Source organism: Ylistrum balloti, unplaced genomic scaffold, assembly GCF_031769215.1.
Source record: "Ylistrum balloti isolate Yb309-2 unplaced genomic scaffold, AGI_CSIRO_Ybal_v1 Utg369998, whole genome shotgun sequence".
NCBI lineage: Eukaryota > Metazoa > Mollusca > Bivalvia > Pectinida > Pectinidae > Ylistrum > Ylistrum balloti.
The window spans coordinates 237879-260892 of record NW_026782077.1 but is presented as its reverse complement, the minus strand read 5'-3'; the positions used below and the strand labels follow the sequence as shown (position 1 = coordinate 260892).

General features: G+C 38.2%; 1 protein-coding gene across 2 annotated transcripts in view; it reads right to left on the bottom strand.

Moving 5' to 3' along the window:
• LOC132548029 (uncharacterized) overlaps window positions 1-23014 on the bottom strand; it is a 78577-nt gene that overhangs the window by 29502 nt on the left and 26061 nt on the right. For both annotated transcript variants that reach the window (XM_060211849.1, XM_060211850.1), the window contains exon 2: window positions 31-136. In XM_060211849.1, the coding sequence (XP_060067832.1) occupies window positions 31-52 (22 nt within the window). In that variant the 5' untranslated portion in view covers window positions 53-136. The remainder of the gene's footprint in view (window positions 1-30; window positions 137-23014) is intronic.

Sequence of the window (23014 nt, the reverse complement as noted above, 5' to 3'; positions counted from 1 at the left end):
ATCAAAAGCATATCAAATAAATGTACTCACTTAGATTTGGTAAATACACCATGGCGAGTTGCGTGCGTGCTTCGTGGTCATCGTATCACAATTCGTATCCAAAACGGTTCCGTCTCCCTACCGCACCCATCCAGGTCTGTCAAGGAATGAAACTGGTGTTAGTGGGTAGTATGTACACAACTCTATGTTGTTCGGCTTCCAGGTCATTACTTGACACGTGCAATGCCAGTCTCGCTGTATTTATCACTTTCTCACTAACATAATTAATTGGAATATATAAAGATGTACACGTGCATATGATCATATAGTCTGGATGATATATGGCCAGGCAAACGAGCAATGCTTTGTGGTATGACAATCTCGCGACAGCAGAGGAACATAACTATTCGCGATGGGTAGATGATGTTTCGTTGGCTGTAACGATAAAATGTGGACATGTTCCTGCGTGATGTCTTATTTATTGTACACATGTTACTGCAGTCAGTTCGTGTTTAGTGTTGCTATTGAAATAGAAAATTACATGACAATTGAATTCTTTAACAAATTCACGGAATTAATATCTAAATGCTACTCTTGGTTCTAAAGGACTTCAAAATTTATGTCTTGTATAAGCGGTCCAAACTTATCGAAAAAATGTCGGATATCTGGAAGAATTTACAATCTGACAATGCTCGGTTAGATATGTTTTTATCATCACACAGAGTATATAAACATCATATTTAGAGGTCCTTTTTATGAAATCGATTGTCTCTTCAGATCTGGTAAAGGAATTTGGGGGAAAACATGAAAAAACTCCCAGACACATTGATTATAAGAAGCCTGTAATTATGGTTTACTGATGGCTCGGTTCTTAGTCTAGGTAGTGAGGTCATAACCATTTGTAGTTGATCAAAACAACAGATTCCTATACTCATTCTGATCAATTACTACTAACTAGACACAATTAATCGTGAGTTGTTCATTAGGAACAGCAATGGTAATGAATAGCAATATTTATAACAGAGATTTAAAGTCCTTCAACGATTGAAGAAAAGAGGAGAAGATATGCAACAGTACTAGTTGAAATAAAACTGTTTTTACCTGTCTCTATGACAACCCGTCACACAAACAACAACCATCTATATACCTGTCTCTATGACAACCCGTCACACAAACAACAACCATCTATATACCTGTCTCTATGACAACCCGTCACACAAACAACAACCATTTATATACCTGTATCTATGACAACCCGTCACACAAACAACAACCATCTATATACCTGTCTCTATGACAACCCGTCATACAAAAAACAACCATCTATATAGCTGTCTCTATGACAACACGTCACACAAACAACAACCATCTATATACCTGTATCTATGACAGCCCGTCACACAAACAACCATTTATATACCTGTCTCTATGACAACCCGTTACACAAACAACAACCATTTATATACCTGTCTCTATGACAACCCGTCACACAAACAACAACCATCTATATACCTGTCTCTATGACAACCCGTCACACAAACAACAACCATCTATATACCTGTCTCTATGACAACCCGTCACACAAACAACAACCATCTCTATACCTGTCTCTATGACAACCCGTCACACAAACAACAACCATCTATATAGCTGTCTCTATGACAACCCGTCACACAAACAACAACCATCTATATACCTGTATCTATGACAACCCGTTTAACTGTGTTTCTTTTATTCTGGTAACGAAAACCCTTCGGGTGAATACTGACTAACAACTTGACAACTTCCACCTTTAGGTGTAAAATGTATCTCGTATATTTATGTAGTTTTAAGTCACACCCGCATGTCAGTAGTTTAGTTTAGTCAGTACACATGCTGTTTCCAACTTAACGGAACTTCTGTAGAATCATTCAATGAGATAACCCATTTTAAACGTTCTTCAACATGTGTGCGATCTTATATAATTTCATCTGGTAGGGTTATCACTGACAGAGATAAGTGTAGTGAGTTCCACATTCATATATCCCTCTACATCACAGCACCTGATCTCCACATAACGAGAAAGTCATCTCAATCAACAGGAACTTAAAATTACATCTACATCTAAGTCCCCGCAACCACGTAACATCCAATCATATTTTGAAATCCTTTTGATTCTTCGTGCGTCTTTCTAATTGAACTCCTCTAGATTCTTCACTGACATGCATACTCATTCGGCCATGTTGTAAGAATGTTTGAGACATAATTTCACGGAATATGTCCAGTTCAGTTTAATCGCATTGACATTGAATAAATATCATAAAACAGTTTTCAAAAATGCTTTAAGTCCCTTATCTTATTTCACTGACTTCTCAGAATACAGATTATTTCTCTGGAGTGATAATCCAATTCATCCTACTAAATACTTTGGAAATATACACGATCTTAAATGTGTTTATTTCATTTGTGATTTTACGAGACGAGTTTAATCCTGTGAGTGTGAATATGTGATAGAATATACTGTAAATTACTTACATTTCGTGTGGGATTTATTTTCGCGAGGAGAGTCAATCAGGAATTCAAATCAATCTCTATTGTTTGTACGAAAATAACTTTGGATGGCAACCATGATGAGTAGGTAACAAATATATTCGCCTTGAAGAATCCATGCCTCTTATAGCTCATCATTCAGGTATTTAAGTCATTTCTAGATCAGCGTTCGCGAAATCATGTTTTCACGAAAAAAACTGAGGAGGCAAGTTCGCGATATAAATTACTCGCGAAATCTAAGTGATATGAATTAATACCACTTATTAATAGGTAAACGCCTATGTCACTGAGAAAAATTACCCATACATGTTTATTAGAAGTCAACATTCCATTTGGTCGTAAGGGAATGTAGGTCTTTTATAATCTAGGGCTAACTAGTTTTAATGTTAGGGTTCCAACAACCAAAGAGAAACCAGTAGGGTGACTCTCTGTTTATTTTCAACCCAGGCAAGGTCACAAACTTAATTCATATTAATTCATATTTGGCAGCCTCTTGTAGCAAATTATTTTATAAAGGAAATAGGCTGTCAGTGGAACAACATCATCAAATGATGGTTATACTCTCTTAAAGGATAAGTAAAGCATAGTGATGAGTCACATCCGGTTATGCATTGTGGGTAGACGTTTAAGAACACTGTCCAGGACCTTCAAATATCCCAAAAACCCGTTTAAACACAAGTTTTAACTTTATGTTTTCAAAGAAGGACCAGATAATTTTTAACCTGGTTGGAAGGACGCGAACGACGTAAACCAGAAACAACAGAGGAGGTTTCCTCCTCACCATGGGAATACGTCTTGTTCCGATCAGGGAGCTGGTGGACATTACCGGGATATCTAACATTTGAATATACATTGTATATCAATAAAAGTTGCTGGACAAATCAAGTACGTCTTAGATTAAAACAAAACAGGTGTCTGATATTGATATTTACGAAAAGCTATTTGAGTGTGTATTCACTTTTAAATCAGACCATTCGTTTTACTTCATATCGCTGTACAGAAATGGGGGGTTTATAGTAGAGTATGAGAGATGTAATTTTGAATAGGTTTGTATGATCTGGAGAGAAAGTACACTTTTGACGAAATGATGCAGTAAGGCAGTTTCAAAAAGGGATAGAGGGGAGTAGATGGGAAGGGGGAGGGGTGAAATGTACAGTTACTTCAACAAAATTCGGACCAGAGCGAAGAAAAGAATGAGCACAGAAGCACAAGAAGGAAAGAAACAGAATAGAAGGGGAAACGATGATATACACAGAAAAGGAGAAAAAATCAAAGGGTTGTTCTTAACGAAATTCTACATTGGATTTTTTTTCTTGAAGTCAATACAATGAATACCATTAGTTGAATCTTCCGCTTCACATTGTTAATGATTCTTGACAAATAAAATTTGTAACAACCTATACAAAAATGTATATTATACGAAATTTCATAAAGTTTCTCTCTACATTAAGACGGGGAAATATATAAAAGGATTGATTTTGTGATCGGGTTACTTTTTTTATTTACTGTGTCTTTTCTATGTATTATTCATCAGTTGTAAACTGCTATAGTATGTGAAGAAAAGACCGGCAGTGAACTACGGGCGTTATTGTACAGGCCCGACGTGAATCGGTTGTAATTGAAAGATTATGTTAAGTGGAATACGGAACACCACGAAATAAAGACAGTCTTAATTCCATCCCACTTCTATTCCTTATTGCACTTAAAACTCTATTGGTGTTAAGTCCTTTCTTTGTAACAGCATTAAAGATGACGAAAGTCAATCCGACGTTCACGGAATAACGCCTGATCCTGCAAACTACTGGGTACCTTCCAATAGGATTATCCCATTCACTAGGTGTTTCCTTTTCGTCCTAACGGAATCGAAGACATAAACTAAACCCGGAGAAAGAAAAGTGGCAATCGACCGTTACCGGAACTGTGTACAGGGTATAACTGAGCCATATGACAAAGGCCCGGAAACTAGTATAATTAGTGATTCAGTTAGTCAGGTTTCCATAACAACGCCAACATGAAGAACTGTGTACATCTTACCTGTGTTGGATACCTATGCTAGTGTTTCAATGTTCATAAACAACTGCCAGGTGTGTTTCTGAACAATGTTATCTACCGCCAAACACGTTTCGAGTTACAAAGACAAAAACACATATATTGCATTTAATTTCCTGTTTCTATGGCAATGAAACATCCATACACGTATAGAGCAGAGGCTGTCTGAAATCGTTCACAGTAAAATACCTCTCTTTTAAAAAAAAACCCCACGTATAATATATACAGATGCCAATGATAGTAACAAACTACTATTAGACAATGCAATCTTTCTTACTGAAAGTCGTTTCTTTCTACAGGGAATGCTAGAAAATTCGTTACATGTTTTATTTCTTTTAAATTCCGCATTCAAAGAGAGCTGTGTATTATATCAACTTTATCAATCATTGATAAAAGAGTGCCTTACAATAGAGTAACTGTGTACAACATCTACACTGGTCCTATTCTCAACACGCTGTATTATTACCAGCTAGTTCCGGTCAATATCATGATCAGAGAATTTTTTAAGAATATTAGGACATCGTGACATCCAAAGTCATACGAGTGCGGTATTCACTAAAAACTCATAACAACCACTTTTATAGTGCTGTCATTTTGAAATATCAAAATTTGGACACGGTAGAATGGCTTTCGTTCCGTTTACATAACGCTAAAATTCAAATCCTTTATAAACTTTCAGTCTATCGACCTAAAATGTACATACACTAGTTAGTGTTAGGGTTGTTATAAACATCTACATACATTAGTTAGTGTTAGGGTTGTTATAAACATCTACATACATTAGTTAGTGTTAGGGTTGTTATAAACACCTACATACATTAGTTAGTGTTAGGGTTGTTATAAACATCTACATACATTAGTTAGTGTTAGGGTTGTTATAAACATCTACATACATTAGTTAGTGTTAGGGTTGTTATAAACATCTACATATATTAGTTAGTGTTAGGGTTGTTATAAACATCTACATACATTAGTTAGTGTTAGGGTTGTTATAAACACCTACATACATTAGTTAGTGTTAGGGTTGGTATAAACACCTACAAACATCTACATACACTAGTTAGTGTTAGGGTTGTTATAAACATCTACATACATTAGTTAGTGTTAGGGTTGTTATAAACATCTACATACATTAGTTAGTGTTAGGGTTGGTATAAACACCTACATACATTAGTTAGTGTTAGGGTTGTTATAAACATCTACATACATTAGTTAGTGTTAGGGTTGTTATAAACACCTACATACATTAGTTAGTGTTAGGGTTGGTATAAACACCTACATACATTAGTTAGTGTTAGGGTTGTTATAAACATCTACATACACTAGTTAGTGTCAGGGTTGTTATAAACATCTACATACGTTAGTTAGTGTTAGGGTTGTATAAACATCTACATACGTTAGTTAGTGTTAGGGTTGTTATAAACACCTACATACATTAGTTAGTGTTAGGGTTGTATAAACATCTACATACATTAGTCAGTGTCAGGGTTGTATAAACATCTACATACATTAGTTAGTGTTAGGGTTGGTATAAACACCTACATACATTAGTTAGTGTTAGGGTTGTTATAAACACCTACATACATTAGTTAGTGTTAGGGTTGTATAAACATCTACATACATTAGTTAGTGTCAGGGTTGTATAAACATCTACATACATTAGTTAGTGTCAGGGTTGTATAAACATCTACATACATTAGTTAGTGTTAGGGTTGGTATAAACACCTACATACATTAGTTAGTGTTAGGGTTGTTATAAACATCTACATACATTAGTTAGTGTTAGGGTTGTTATACATACATTAGTTAGTGTTAGGGTTGTTATAAACACCTACATACATTAGTTAGTGTTAGGGTTGTTATAAACACCTACATACATTAGTTAGTGTTAGGGTTGGTATAAACACCTACAGACATCTACATACATTAGTTAGTGTTAGGGTTGTTATAAACATCTACATACACTAGTTAGTGTTAGGGTTGGTATAAACACCCACATACATTACTTAGTGTTAGAGATAGAGAGGCTTGAAATGAGAGACAACGAACATACAGACTTAAGACTTAATTGCAGTAAGAAGACACAAAATACAACTGACACATACTAGATTGTTCCACAACCGAAGGCTTAGAAGGCCCATCTCGGGTGAACATATATAATCACAGATATAGTTTAAAATCAAACTTACCTACAACAGTAAGTATAATTTCCGACCAATACTGACCGACGTGCACGTGGTGACGGAGGCCAAATCAATTTACATGGCCCTAAGTAAGCTACAATCTAATGGTCCAATGTGCTCCTAACACTGCACCTAGAAAGCAGGGCCTTTGATGTTTCTTACTGATCGATGGTCTGCTTGGTAGAGCTTCATGCTTAGGCTAGTTGAGGGGAATAGCCAATCTACTAGCGATCCTTGTTTCTGTTCTAGTACAATTGATTCTCTTAAAGTGACCCGATCCAATACACTATAATACGTCTGTTTTCCAATTCTTGTGTCAAGTTTTTATCGATGGAGCCAATATTTGTTCTGTGTGTATCTTTGTGAAAGAGAGATAAAATGGCTTTATCAAGCACCCCGCCGCGGTGAGGTAACGTACGCCGTGTCAACACTCTCGCCCCAAAATCAATATTACATGTTAGGTACGAACTCGCTTCGGCCATCGATTTACCAGGCAAAATCCGCTCTCGTTTCTCTTCAATAGCACTTTTGTGACTATAATTGGAATAATAACATAATTGACAAATCTTATTGATTCAGGCAATTTGGACGTCACAAATGAGCAATCACTGTAAATTATAGGGAGTGCACAAGTTAGGGTGAGTTTGCAGGTGAGCTTTCAGGTGAGTGCACCTTGGATGAGGCTACAAGCGAGTCGGCCTTTAACACTTTAAACAATGCTAAAATTGTGTCGTTATATTTAACATCTTAGGCGTCATTGACTACACAAACAACAAAATACACTTACAATTTACTGTTGACAACTTATTGATCCCCTGGCAAAATAACAGACAATAAGTAGTAATTGAACTCACTAGATTTATATCGCATTAGACCAAACATCAGTCAGATCAGAACTCTGTTTCATTGGATTTGACTGCTGATGTTAGCGGCGTAAGACTAGAATATGTCGGTGTTTCATGATAGAATTTTCGGGGCAAGTTTTGTGTTAACGACCAAATATGTCCGAACCAAGTCATACATATATATATAGATAATGTATATAGACCACTGTTTGTGACATCTGTCGTTGGATATGATTTTTCCCTAGCTGGGGGGTAGGATAGAGATTCACTTTGGTTCGGCTTTCCCAGAGCCAGACTGTCGGACACATTCGAGATAGAGATGTACATTCTACCCTCAAACTAGGAAATTATCTGTTCTCTACCCCTTATCTATAACACACTATAAATAAAATACCGAGCCAAATATATCCTGACAAGTTTAGAAACAAAATCAGGCAATTAACGATTCTCATTTTTTATCGATTGTTGTAAAATTGTGCAATCCTGAATGTTTCAGACGGAAGAAAAAAAATTACGTTTCCACGCTTAGCATGTAAATCATAGTATGTTATATTGGTTGTCATTCCTTTGTAGAGGACATCAAATAATTTTCTTAATTATGTTGAAGGTTTCTCGCCTTTCCTCAATTATGTATTGTTTCACAGCCACCATAATTTCAATCTTCCACTCAACAGCGTTACTCTTTGGTTAAAAAGAATCTGTTATAAATTTAAACATCTACACGTACATTAAAACACCAATTAAACTAATGACGTCAGTTAAATTGAAGTACTTCCGTTTTTAATTGTCATCCGGAGTCCCTCTTAAACATTTTCGTGTGATTTTTTAAGACGGTGCCGCAGCTACATTTAAGCTGTATCCTGAGTGAAAATAAAAATGAATACGGAATTATTTCTATATGATCCAAAATTTAAAAAAAAAACCGAGATATTGACGTGTAATGTGTACGATTTTCACCTGTCCTACTACTAATCAGCCTAAGGGTGACTCGTGCTGAAGGGGGGGGGGGGGGGGGGGGGGGGGGGGGGGGGGGGCTGTGACGTCACAAGTCACAAGCCGCCATAGAGAATAGGAGAGCTTGAACTAGACCATACAACGTTAGGTTGTAAATGAATGTTTAATAGTTTGGAGGAATTATATAATTAGACATGATGTAGACAGCAAATAGTCATATGAAATTTGGCAAAATTTGCAGACAGCGATCAATTTTAACATATTTACTGTCCACCTTTGAACAAGGAACGGGGCACAAGTTATGAAGATTTATAAATGGAAACAATTACTATTATTGAAATATGCATACATTTTATCTTCTTTTTTGAAGACGGCCAACTTTTCATTTGACCAGTTTTTATAATGCCACAAGTCACTCAAGTAACAATCTTCAAGCAAAACTTTATTCCATTGATGTTTGACTTTTTTTAACAAAACATCTGTTTTCCATTTACAATGGCACCGTTGTTACATAATACCTACCCAAAAACTTTATCTCTGTAAAGAAATAGCTTTATTAAACGCTTATTAAATTAAAAGCATGTTTGAGCATTAACTGCATTTGTCTGGTTTAAACAACCATCTAGGTAAGAGAGCCTGTGAGCTTAATACGCGCTGTCAGATATTGTACTTATTACATGGGCAGGCCACACCCATGTTGAGAGACATAATTAATTTGGGTGAAAAATGTACCCGGACTGGTATTATAAGAATTCTGCTTTCATTGTCGATTTTATACTCAATATAAAATGATCACAATATTGAGATGCCACACTTTTATCAATATAGTTCCATAATTCTCATTAAACACATCCAATTAGCGTTATTTTGAAATAATTCAATAATGAGAATTCTAAATTTATTAAATCATTCAATTTGTGCTCGCACACCTCCTTCCGAGCTCGTGCCACATTTGTTACATCATTATTCGTCTGCCAGATTTTAACACATTAATCCCCTCTCTATCACTTACAAGTCCTTGAATAACGAAACAGCTGTGAGATGTATTTTAAAATTCTACATTTGTATTACATACGGCTTTTCATTCGTATGTCTTGTGCATCTACATATTTTGTTCTCGGGAATGGTGAGCGAATATTCAATAATACTCCACAATTTAGATGTTATTGACATCGTTAGGTAAAACCATGTCTCATTTTCGCCTTGATTTCAAAATAGATATGTATTTTCGAATTCTAGACATACCGATCATGTAGTTTGCTGTTAGCTCCTGCACGGGTTTATTCACGTGTTGGTCGTTGTCTTTTTTTTTCTCTTTGCTGTGCAACTAATAGCTGTTGGCACGTTAAAAATGAACAAATGTCAAAATCATGTAGTATTCTGTCTCAATTTAAAAAAAAACACACACACACACAAAGAAAGAACAGTGCAGATCTTAGTCGACGGTACAAGGCGAATCCCGTTAAGTCTTTGATACATTGTAAATTATCATTAATTCTAAATTTACCAAGATCTGTAGAACGCTATCTCCACATTAACATATGATAGACATCTCGGATGTATGTCTTTGACTTATTCTGGTCATTTTATAACAAACTGAAACAACACATTTTCAATTTTTCGTTTTCAGAATCTGACACGAAAATTTACTAAATCGTTTACCATAAGAAACAGCACATTTGAAGGTACCCTATGTAGTTACTTCCTGATCTGGTAAAGGTCTCCGCTCCCTTCACTTAAAAAATAAAAAATAAAACAAGAAAATACAAATTTATCAACGTAATCATAATCCAAATTCAAATTCAGTAAAACTAGGGCAAGATATGAACAAAAGAAATATCTACATGGAGACAAGAAGAATAAGATCTGATGTTCCGGAAGAGTAAGCGTCTTCTGTTTAATCTCAAAGGAGAACAAGATATACAACAACGGAATCAAAAGGCAAACTAACGAAAATAAACCACATTCAGCTTCATATCGCATATGATATTTCTCAATGAGATCATTATGACAACCGTTGTTAACATTCCCCAATTATTTTCATCAGCATGCATATTTTGAACCCATCAGTAAGACAGTTGTCAGAAGAGGACTTAATGAGTCAGTATAATGTCAGATGACAGAAAACAAAGCACAAATTCAAAGAGAAGACACAAAATGAAGGAAAATTCCAGGACTCCACCAAATAGTGTAACAGCGTCCATTTTCACGTCTTCAATGACCTGTTAGAAGTGGACACAAAAACAATTTTCTTGGACACTACTTGTGGATATGCCGTCAAAGATTTGCCGTAACAAGCATGTCATGTTTACTTTATTCGAATACATGCATGAGTCAACCGACACATTCATTTGACATTTTGCTGGAATAATCTGATATATGAAAACTACGAAATGTTTTTTTGAAATTTTGGACTCGTGACATTTGTATATAGATTTTATACATTTCTTTCCTTTCGATCACTTCGAGGAGAATGTGCAGTATCTAATTCTAAAGTTATATTTACAGGTGCTGTTTACTCGCGTGTCGTTTGTACAATCTGCAGATGACCCATTCTTAGCCGTCTCCGATGATCATATGAACTGAGATGCAATAGGTTTTTAATTTGGACTCTTCACCTCCCCCTAAATAGGAAGCATCGAATGAATTTGTCTTCTTCAAAAGAAACGTGAAAATGCAGACATACAAAAATCTTAATTAAAAGTCAAATCACACGAAAACATCATATGAATAAAAATATATTTACACAGATATTTGAAAAAGAAACAAGGAGAATAATACCATGTGTTCTGGGAGGGTAAGCGTTTTCTGCTTCATATACGGCACTCGCAATAAAAATCGTGATTGTTCCAACTTCCTAAAATTTTTTTTAGCAATAAGAATAACTGTTAAATAAGCGATTTCATATTCTGTAATGAACAATGTTATTGATGAAATTCTTTAAATCGCTGTATGACCCATTGAAATTTGGAACTATATTTTTGCGCGGAGCAGTTATTTTGACGTACGTCGTCAGGCAAAATTCAGCGTAACGTCAACGTCAGGTAAACGAAGATTGGACAACAGAACTGTTGAAGTTTCGATATTTTGAGTTTTAATCAGTGTGGCAGGATAAATAAAATAAATTGCCAGTGTCTTGCATAATGGCTCCGGACAGAAAGACAAAATTCTCTATATTAGCAGGAGAGTTATTTTTTACTACCTCCACATGACCGAGCGTTACATGTTACAGGGGAATGTGACAATAATTTTATAATCTTAGCTCTATGTCGCTAATCGTTTATAGCGACGAAAAAAAAACCCAGCACACAATAGCATTATATATTTCAACTTCTTTAACTCTATCCATCATATGACAAAATCGATTAGTCTTTGTCTGCTAAATTTGATGAGATCATCTCTAGTACCATACAAATGATAGATGAAGTTGTATCTACCGTCCTGTACAATAAACAGGAGTTAAGGTGTCATTTATTACACATGTACATACAAGTAGCTCTGTTCGGGTCTATAACTGTCGATAAAACGATTTCACTGTCTGATACTTATCAACACTGGCCATGTTCATGCAGCATCAGGGTAACGGTAAGACTGCAAACACTATGTCGATATTGTCGGGTTACTGACCTCACCTTGCCTGACAGACGATACTACGTGTCCTTTATTGTCGACCAAAGGGGACTAATGCAACCACAAAAACATATTTCAAATTTATTCAGTTCATTTTTGAAAAATATATATTTTTTTCTCTCTTGATATGGATTAAAAAAACAGCAATATATTATCATAATCCAAACTAAAATTCAATAAAAGTACGGCCAAAGATTTACACGGAGATTCATGAAACAAAAACAAGGAGAATACAACCAGGTGTTCCGGAAGAGTAAGCGTCTTCTGCTTTACACAATAAAAATCAACCTTCAACCTTATCATTTAATAAAATCCAAATAAGCTTTTGGAAAAAAGGATATAACAAAATTTGAAATATAACATGCGCCCACTCCTGTCCACATTTTAGGACAGCAGCGAAAAAGTAAACAATTTTGAATGGGCGACTTAACGAATCCGTTGACCGGAAATTACATCATTGGAAATTAAGTACCTTAATATTGAAAGGAAGTTTTCATGTCACAGCTAGTTAGAAAATTATGTGTGACGTTTTGATGGCTACAGTGCTATGAATTGCAATAGACTGAACCTAGAATGATAATTAAAAACAAACTAAAGACCAAAAACAAAACAACCAAGGAGATGGAATTAATGACAGACAACCGTTCGTTGTGAATTATTTCTACGTGCAATTTTACTAGATGAATATTAAATTTCACCGACTGCAACGATTTTTTAAAACTATGTTTCAATCATTTCCGTGTAAAAAAGGGGAAAGTGGAAGGAAAGAAGAACAGCACAAGAACGAGCAGCTTTTCGTTTATACAGCATTAAGCTTTTTTATGGGACAGATATTTACAATCAGCTAAGATAAGATTGTGTTTACAGATACTGTGTAGCACTTGTACCATCTCGCCATGTTGCTCTCTAGCTGTTGATTAAATCTGACACAGACGTGATGTTACAATAACTACAAGCTCGACCGTTTAATTGTACGTCATGTAACATCTATGATAGCAAACTGATTCTTGTTCGTGTTTCAGATAAGATACCGAGATCTACTGAATCAGAAAAGAATTCTATTTGATGTGTGTCCAGACTTGTTAATCAAGACAAACTCCAATTTCACGGTCGAGATAGCTACATTCGTACCGAGAACTGTCTATATCTACCGTCCTGGAGTACTGTACAGAATGCAAACTCACACCAATACTGTCTATTCTACTAGGTAATTCTAACAGACATTTCATAAGTGTTTTATGTATATCTTCAAGGAGATATAACTTAACACTGGTGAAAAAAAGTTGTTATTATTACAGCCTTATTCATAAATGCTTTTGAACAGTAACCATTTTCCCCTTAAATAAGAAAAGATTCTGCGGTGAAATTGGTATCACTCACACAAATGACCTTCCAGAGCCGAAGATCAATGTAGAATTATATATTGCATGACATTTTCAAATTCTGCCTTAAGAATCTTCTTCTATTGGTTCTGTGCTTAACAAGGTGTTCCGGAATAATAAGCGTCGTCGTCATCGACGACGTCCACCATGTAAATATTTGTCAATCCAAGTAAGTAATGTTTTGTTCTCAAACGGGAGCAAGGTATACAACAACGGAACCAACAGGCAAACTAAAGAGCATCAAACACTTCAGACCTCTTACCGTACAAAGAAATAGAATTCTTCTCAATGAGATCACTATGACAACCATTTTCATCAATCTGCATTTTTTGAAACCCGGATGTAGAGAAGTTATACCAAGAGACCACGAACATCTTTTCACCACCAGATATGAAATCTGAACTAGGTCACAATTCGTGTTCTCTCATTACAGGGTTGGTATGTAGTTCATTGATGCTGTGGTCGGAACGCAGTTTGCGATTTTGACGTTTATTAAATTTCCTATATCGTTAATGAGCTGTTGATTTACAAACATACTAAATCACCCGTACAAGCTATGGGGGATTTCAATCAACGTTATATAATTAGTAAGAAGTTTAAAAAAAAAGATGATAGTTTTCTAGCGTCTTCGCCTCGTTGTGACGATAATATGTTTTTCAAACACGCCTGCAACATCGATAATTAACTTAATCTAATACCGCTAACGATACGCCGAGATAACTAGTAAATCTTCTGTTAAAATAACACAAGCCCTGAGAAAATAAAACACCATTTTCTGGTAATCTTCTTTGTGGAAGCAACGTGATTTCAGGACATTTGAGAATATCCCGATCATGAACATGTTCATCAAAGGGGTCTACACCGAAGTCTGAGCGTTCTCTGGGCTAGCCACTCTCTACACATAACTAACATGAATTAGGACTACCTTTTCTCTTGGAAATGTCTTATTTTCAATTTCAAACGACGCAACTGAATAATTCTTTACAAAGTACGTGCTGGTAGCCCGTCTAAGTGTTTTCTTGTTCATGACGAAGTTTCTTGTCTCAGTACGCTTAAAATCATGTTTTTTCTTTATTGTTCCTTGTGAGTATCAAAGAATTCAGCTTTTGACATATTTTGACATTTTTTTTACAGTTGGTGTTGTAAGTGTACATACAGTTGGTGTCCGTGTTGTAACTGTACATACAGTTGGTGTCCGTGTTGTAACTGTGCATACAGTTGGTGTCCGTGTTGTAACTGTACATACAGTTGGTGTCCGTGTTGTAACTGTACATACAGTTGATGTCCGTGTTGTAACTGTACATACAGTTGGTGTCCGTGTTTTAACTGTACATACAGTTGGTGTCCGTGTTGTAACTGTACATACAGTTGGTGTCCGTGTTGTAACTGTACATACAGTTGGTGTCCGTGTTGTAACTGTACATACAGTTGGTGTCCGTGTTGTAACTGTGCATACAGTTGGTGTCCGTGTTTTAACTGTACATACAGTTGGTGTCCGTGTTTTAACTGTACATACAGTTGGTGTCCGTGTTTTAACTGTACATACAGTTGGTGTTGTAACTGTACATACAGTTGGTGTCCGTGTTGTAACTGTACATACAGTTGGTGTCCGTGTTGTAACTGTGCATACAGTTGGTGTCCGTGTTGTAACTGTACATACAGTTGGTGTCCGTGTTGTAACTGTACATACAGTTGGTGTCCGTGTTTTAACTGTACATACAGTTGGTGTCCGTGTTTTAACTGTACATACAGTTGGTGTCCGTGTTGTAACTGTACATACAGTTGGTGTCCGTGTTGTAACTGTACATACTGTTGGTGTCCGTGTTGTAACTGTACATACAGTTGGTGTCCGTGTTGTAACTGTACATACAGTTGGTGTCCGTGTTGTAACTGTACATACAGTTGGTGTCCGTGTTGTAATTGTACACACAGTTGGTGTCCGTGTTGTAACTGTACATACAGTTGGTGTCCGTGTTGTAACTGTACATACAGTTGGTGTCCGTGTTGTAACTGTACATACAGTGTGTGTTGTAACTGTACATACAGTTGGTGTCCGTGTTGTAACTGTACATACAGTTGGTGTCCGTGTTGTAACTGTACATACAGTTGGTGTCCGTTGGTGTCCGTGTTTTAACTGTACATACAGTTGGTGTCCGTGTTGTAACTGTACATACAGTTGGTGTCCGTGTTGTAACTGTACATACAGTTGGTGTCCGTGTTGTAACTGTACATACAGTTGTGTCCTTGTTGTAACTGTACATACAGTGTTTGTACACAGTGTACACATACAGTTGGTGTCCGTGTTGTAACTGTACATACAGTTGGTGTCCGTGTTGTAACTGTACATACAGTTGGTGTCCGTGTTCTAACTGTACATACAGTTGGTGTCCGTGTTGTAACTGTACATACAGTTGGTGTTGTGACTGTACCGTACTACAGTTGGTGTTGTAACTGTACATACAGTTGGTGTCCGTGTTGTAACTGTACATACAGTTGGTGTCCGTGTTGTAACTGTACATACAGTTGGTGTCCGTGTTGTAACTGTACATACAGTTGGTGTCCGTGTTGTAACTGTACATACAGTTGGTGTCCGTGTTGTAACTGTACATACAGTTGGTGTCCGTGTTGTAACTGTACATACAGTTGGTGTCCGTGTTGTAACTGTACATACGTTGGTGGTGTTGTAACTGTACATGCAGTTGGTGTCCGTGTTGTAACTGTACATACAGTTGGTGTCCGTGTTGTAACTGTACATACAGTTGGTGTCCGTGTTGTAACTGTACATACAGTTGATGTTGTAACTGTACATACAGTTGGTGTCCGTGTTGTAACTGTACATACAGTTGGTGTCCGTGTTGTGACTGTACATACAGTTGGTGTCCGTGTTGTAACTGTACATACAGTTGGTGTCCGTGTTGTAACTGTACATACAGTTGGTGTCCGTGTTGTAACTTTACATACAGTTGGTGTCCGTGTTGTAACTGTACATACAGTTGGTGTCCGTGTTGTAACTGTACATACAGTTGGTGTTGTAACTGTACATACAGTTGGTGTTGTGACTGTACCTACAGTTGGTGTCCGTGTTGTAACTGTACATACAGTTGGTGTCCGTGTTGTAACTTTACATACAGTTGGTGTCCGTGTTGTAACTGTACATACAGTTGGTGTCCGTGTTGTAACTGTACATACAGTTGGTGCCCGTGTTGTAACTGTACATACAGTTGGTGTTGTGACTGTACCTACAGTTGGTGTCCGTGTTGTAACTGTACATACAGTTGGTGTCCGTGTTGTAACTTTACATACAGTTGGTGTCCGTGTTGTAACTGTACATACAGTTGGTGTCCGTGTTGTAACTGTACATACAGTTGGTGTTGTAACTGTACATACAGTTGGTGTCCGTGTTGTAACTGTACATACAGTTGGTGTCCGTGTTGTAACTGTACATACAGTTGGTGTCCGTGTTTTAACTGTACATACAGTTGGTGTCCGTGTTGTAACTGTACATACAGTTGGTGTCCGTGTTGTAACTGTACATACTGTTGGTGTCCGTGTTGTAACTGTACATACAGTTGGTGTCCGTGTTGTAACTGTACATACAGTTGGTGTCCGTGTTGTAACTGTACATACAGTTGGTGTCCGTGTTGTAACTGTACATACAGTTGGTGTCCGTGTTGTAACTGTACATACAGTTGGTGTCCGTGTTGTAACTGTACATACAGTTGGTGTCCGTGTTGTAACTGTACATACAGTTGGTGTCCGTGTTGTAACTGTACATACAGTTGGTGTCCGTGTTGTAACTGTACATACAGTTGGTGTCCGTGTTGTAACTGTACATACAGTTGGTGTCCGTGTTGTAACTGTACATACAGTTGGTGTCCGTGTTGTAACTGTACATACAGTTGGTGTCCGTGTTGTAACTGTACATACAGTTGGTGTCCGTGTTGTAACTGTACATACAGTTGGTGTCCGTGTTGTAACTGTACATACAGTTGTTGTCCGTGTTGCAACTGTACATACAGTTGGTGTCCGTGTTGTAACTGTACATACAGTTGGTGTTGTTGTAACTGTACATACAGTTGGTGTCCGTGTTGTAACTGTACATACAGTTGTGTGTGTTGTAACTGTACATACAGTTGGTGTCCGTGTTGTAACTGTACATACAGTTGGTGTGTGTTGTAACTGTACATACAGTGTTGTAACTGTACATACAGTTGGTGTCCGTGTTGTAACTGTACATACAGTTGGTGTCCGTGTTGTACACACAGTTGGTGTCCGTGTTGTAACTGTACATACAGTTGGTGTCCACACAGTGTTGTAACTGTACATACAGTTGGTGTCCGTGTTGTAACTGTACATACAGTTGGTGTCCGTGTTGTAACTGTACACACAGTTGGTGTCTGTACATACAGTGTTGTTGTAACTGTACATACAGTTGGTGTCCGTGTTGTAACTGTGTGTGTTGTAACTGTACATACAGTTGGTGTCCAGTGTTGTAACTGTACATACAGTTTGTAACTGTACATACAGTTGGTGTTGTAACTGTACATACAGTTGGTGTCCGTGTTGTAACTGTACATACAGTTGGTGTCCGTGTTGTAACTGTACACACAGTTGGTGTCCGTGTTGTAACTGTACATACAGTTGGTGTCCGTGTTGTAACTGTACATACAGTGTGTGTTGTAACTGTACATGCAGTTGGTGTTGTAACTGTACATACAGTTGGTGTTGTAACTGTACACACAGTTGGTGTTGTAACAGTACATACAGTTGATGTCCGTGTTGTAACTGTACACACAGTTGGTGTCCGTGTTGTAACTGTACACACAGTTGGTGTTCGCGTTATAACTGTACACACAGTTGGTGTTGTAACAGTACATACAGTTGATGTCCGTGTTGTAACTGTACACACAGTTGGTGTCCGTGTTGTAACTGTACACACAGTTGGTGTGTGTGTAACTGTACATACAGTGTGTGTTGTAACTGTACATACAGTTGGTGTCCGTGTTGTAACTGTACATACAGTTGGTGTCCGTGTTGTAACTGTACATACAGTTGGTGTCCGTGTTGTAACTGTACATACAGTTGTAACTGTACAGTTGTGTGTTGTAACTGTACAGTTGGTGTTGTTGTAACTGTACATACAGTTGGTGTCCGTGTTGTAACTGTACATACAGTTGGTGTCCGTGTTGTAACTGTACATACAGTTGGTGTTGTAACTGTACATACAGTTGTTGTAACTGTACATACAGTTGGTGTCCGTGTTGTAACTGTACATACAGTTGGTGTCCGTGTTGTAACTGTACATACAGTTGGTGTCCGTGTTGTAACTGTACATACAGTTGGTGTCCGTGTTGTAACTGTACATACAGTTGGTGTCCGTGTTGTAACTGTACATACAGTTGGTGTCCGTGTTGTAACTGTACATACAGTTGATGTCCGTGTTGTAACTGTACATAACTGTACATACAGTTGGTGTCCGTGTTGTAACTGTACATACAGTGTGTGTTGTAACTGTACATGCAGTTGGTGTTGTAACTGTACATTCAGTTGGTGTCCGTGTTGTAACTGTACATACAGTTGATGTTGTAACTGTACATACAGTTGGTGTTGTGACTGTACATACATTTGGTGTCCGTGTTGTAACTGTACATGCAGTTGGTGTTGTAACTGTACACACAGTTGGTGTCCGTGTTGTAACTGTACACACAGTTGGTGTCCGTGTTGTAACTGTACATACAGTTGGTGTTGTGACTGTACATACAGTTGGTGTCCGTGTTGTAACTGTACATACCGTTGGTGTCCGTGTTGTAACTTTACACACAGTTGGTGTCCGTGTTGTAACTGTACATACAGTTGGTGTCCGTGTTGTAACTGTACATACAGTTGGTGTCCGTGTTGTAACTGTACATACAGTTGGTGTCCGTGTTGTAACTGTACATACAGTTGGTGTCCGTGTTGTAACTGTACATACAGTGTGTGTTGTAACTGTACATACAGTTGGTGTCCGTGTTGTAACTGTACATACAGTTGGTGTCCGTGTTGTAACTGTTCATACACATACAGTTGGTGTCCGTGTTGTAACTGTACACACAGTTGGTGTCCGTGTTGTAACTGTACACACAGTTGGTGTCCGTGTTGTAACTGTACACACAGTTGGTGTCCGTGTTGTAACTGTACATACATTTGGTGTCCGTGTTGTAACTGTACGATGGAGTTTGTTTTGTATCTGTACACACAGTTTGTGTGCGTGTTGTAACTGTACATACAGTTGGTGTCCGTGTTGTAACTGTACATACTGTGTTGTAACTGTACATACAGTTGGTGTCCGTGTTGTAACTGTACATACAGTTGGTGTCCGTGTTGTAACTGTACACACAGTTGGTGTCCGTGTTGTAACTGTACACACAGTTGGTGTCCGTGTTGTAACTGTACATACAGTGTGTGTTGTAACTGTACATTCATTTGGTGTCACTGTTGTAACTGTACATACAGTTGGTGTTGTAACTGTACATAAGTTGGTGTTGTAACTGTACACACAGTTGGTGTTGTGACTGTACATACAGTTGGTGTCCGTGTTGTAACTGTACATACAGTTGGTGTCCGTGTTGTAACTGTACATACAGTTGGTGTCCGTGTTGTAACTGTACATACAGTTGGTGTCCGTGTTGTAACTGTACATACAGTTGGTGTTGTAACTGTACACATACAGTTGGTGTCCGTGTTGTAACTGTACATACAGTTGGTGTTGTAACTGTACATACAGTTGGTGTCCGTGTTGTAACTGTACATACAGTTGGTGTTGTAACTGTACATACAGTTGGTGTCCGTGTTGTAACTGTACATACAGTTGGTGTTGTAACTGTACATACAGTTGGTGTCCGTGTTGTAACTGTACATACAGTTGGTGTCCGTGTTGTAACTGTACATACAGTTGGTGTCCGTGTTGTAACTGTACATACAGTTGGTGTTGTAACTGTACACACAGTTGGTGTTGTAACAGTACATACAGTTGATGTCCGTGTTGTAACTGTACACACAGTTGGTGTCCGTGTTGTAACTGTACACACAGTTGGTGTTCGCGTTGTAACTGTACACACAGTTGGTGTCCGTGTTGTAACTGTACACACAGTTGTTTTAACTGTACATACAGTTGGTGTCCGTGTTGTAACTGTACATACAGTTGGTGTCCGTGCTGTAACTGTGCATACAGTTGGTGTCCGTGTTGTAATTGTATACACAGTTGGTGTCCGTGTTGTAATTGTACATACAGTTGGTGTCCGTGTTGTAACTGTACATACAGTTGGTGTCCGTGTTGTAACTGTACATACAGTTGGTGTCCGTGTTCTAACTGTACATACAGTTGGTGTCCGTGTTGTAACTGTACATACAGTTGGTGTCCGTGTTGTAACTGTACAGTTGGTGTCCGTGTTGTACGCATACAGTTGGTGTCCGTGTTGTAACTGTACATACAGTTGGTGTCCGTGTTGTAACTGTACATACAGTTGGTGTCCGTGTTGTAACTGTGCATACAGTTGGTGTCCGTGTTGTAACTGTACATACAGTTGGTGTTGTGACTGTACATACAGTTGGTGTCCGTGTTGTAACTGTACATACAGTTGGTGTCCGTGTTGTAACTGTACATACAGTTGGTGTCCGTGTTGTAACTGTACATACAGTTGGTGTCCGTGTTGTACATACAGTTGGTGCCCGTGTTGCAACTGTACATACAGTTGGTGTCCGTGTTGTAACTGTACATACAGTTGGTGTTGTGACTGTACCTAGAGTTGGTGTCCGTGTTGTAACTGTACATACAGTTGGTGTCCGTGTTGTAACTGTACATACAGTTGGTGTCCGTGTTGTAACTGTGCATACAGTTGGTGTCCGTGTTGTAACTGTGCATACAGTTGGTGCCCGTGTTGTAACTGTGCATACAGTTGGTGTCCGTGTTGTAACTGTACATACAGTTGGTGTCCGTGTTGTAACTGTACATACAGTTGGTGTCCGTGTTGTAACTGTACATACAGTTGGTGTCCGTGTTGTAACTGTACATACAGTTGGTGTCCGTGTTGTAACTGTACATACAGTTGGTGTCCGTGTTGTAACTGTACATACAGTTGGTGTCCGTGTTGTAACTGTGCATACAGTTGGTGTCCGTGTTGTAACTGTACATACAGTTGGTGTCCGTGTTGTAACTGTACATACAGTTGGTGTTGTAACTGTACATACAGTTGGTGTCCGTGTTGTAACTGTACATACAGTTGGTGTCCGTGTTGTAACTGTACATACAGTTGGTGTCCGTGTTGTAACTGTACATACAGTTGGTGTCCGTGTTGTAACTGTACATACAGTTGGTGTCCGTGTTGTAACTGTACATACAGTGTGTGTTGTAACTGTACATACAGTTGGTGTCCGTGTTGTAACTGTACATACAGTTGGTGTTGTAACTGTACACACAGTTGGTGTCCGTGTTGTAACTGTACATACAGTTGGTGTCCGTGTTGTAACTGTACATACAGTTGGTGTCCGTGTTGTAACTGTACATACAGTTGGTGTCCGTGTTGTAACTGTACATACAGTTGGTGTCCGTGTTGTAACTGTACATACAGTTGGTGTTGTGACTGTACATACAGTTGGTGTCCGTGTTGTAACTGTACATACAGTTGGTGTCCGTGTTGTAACTGTACATACAGTTGGTGTCCGTGTTGTAACTGTACATACAGTTGGTGTCCGTGTTGTAACTGTACATACAGTTGGTGTCCGTGTTGTAACTGTACACACAGTTGGTGTCCGTGTTGTAACTGTACATACAGTTGGTGTCCGTGTTGTAACTGTACATACAGTTGGTGTCCGTGTTGTAACTGTACATACAGTTGGTGTTGTGACTGTACATACAGTTGGTGTCCGTGTTGTAGCTGTACATACCGTTGGTGTCCATGTTGTAACTGTACACACAGTTGGTGTTCGCGTTGTAACTGTACACACAGTTGGTGTTGTGACTGTACATACAGTTGGTGTCCGTGTTGTAGCTGTACATACCGTTGGTGTCCATGTTGTAACTGTACACACAGTTGGTGTTCGTGTTGTAACTGTACATACAATGTGTGTTGTAACTATACATACAGTGTGTGTTGTAACTTTACACACAGTTGGTGTCCGTGTTGTAACTGTACATACTGTTGGTGTCCGTGTTTTAACTGTACATACAGTTGGTGTCCGTGTTTTAACTGTACATACAGTTGGTGTCCGTGTTGTAACTGTACACACAGTTGGTGTTCGCGTTGTAACTGTACACACAGTTGGTGTACGTGTTGTAACTGTACATACAGTTGGTGTCCGTGTTGTAACTGTACATACAGTTGGTGTCCGTGTTGTAACTGTACATACAGTTGGTGTCCGTGTTGTAACTGTACATACAGTTGGTGTCCGTGTTGTAACTGTACATACAGTTGGTGTCCGTGTTTTA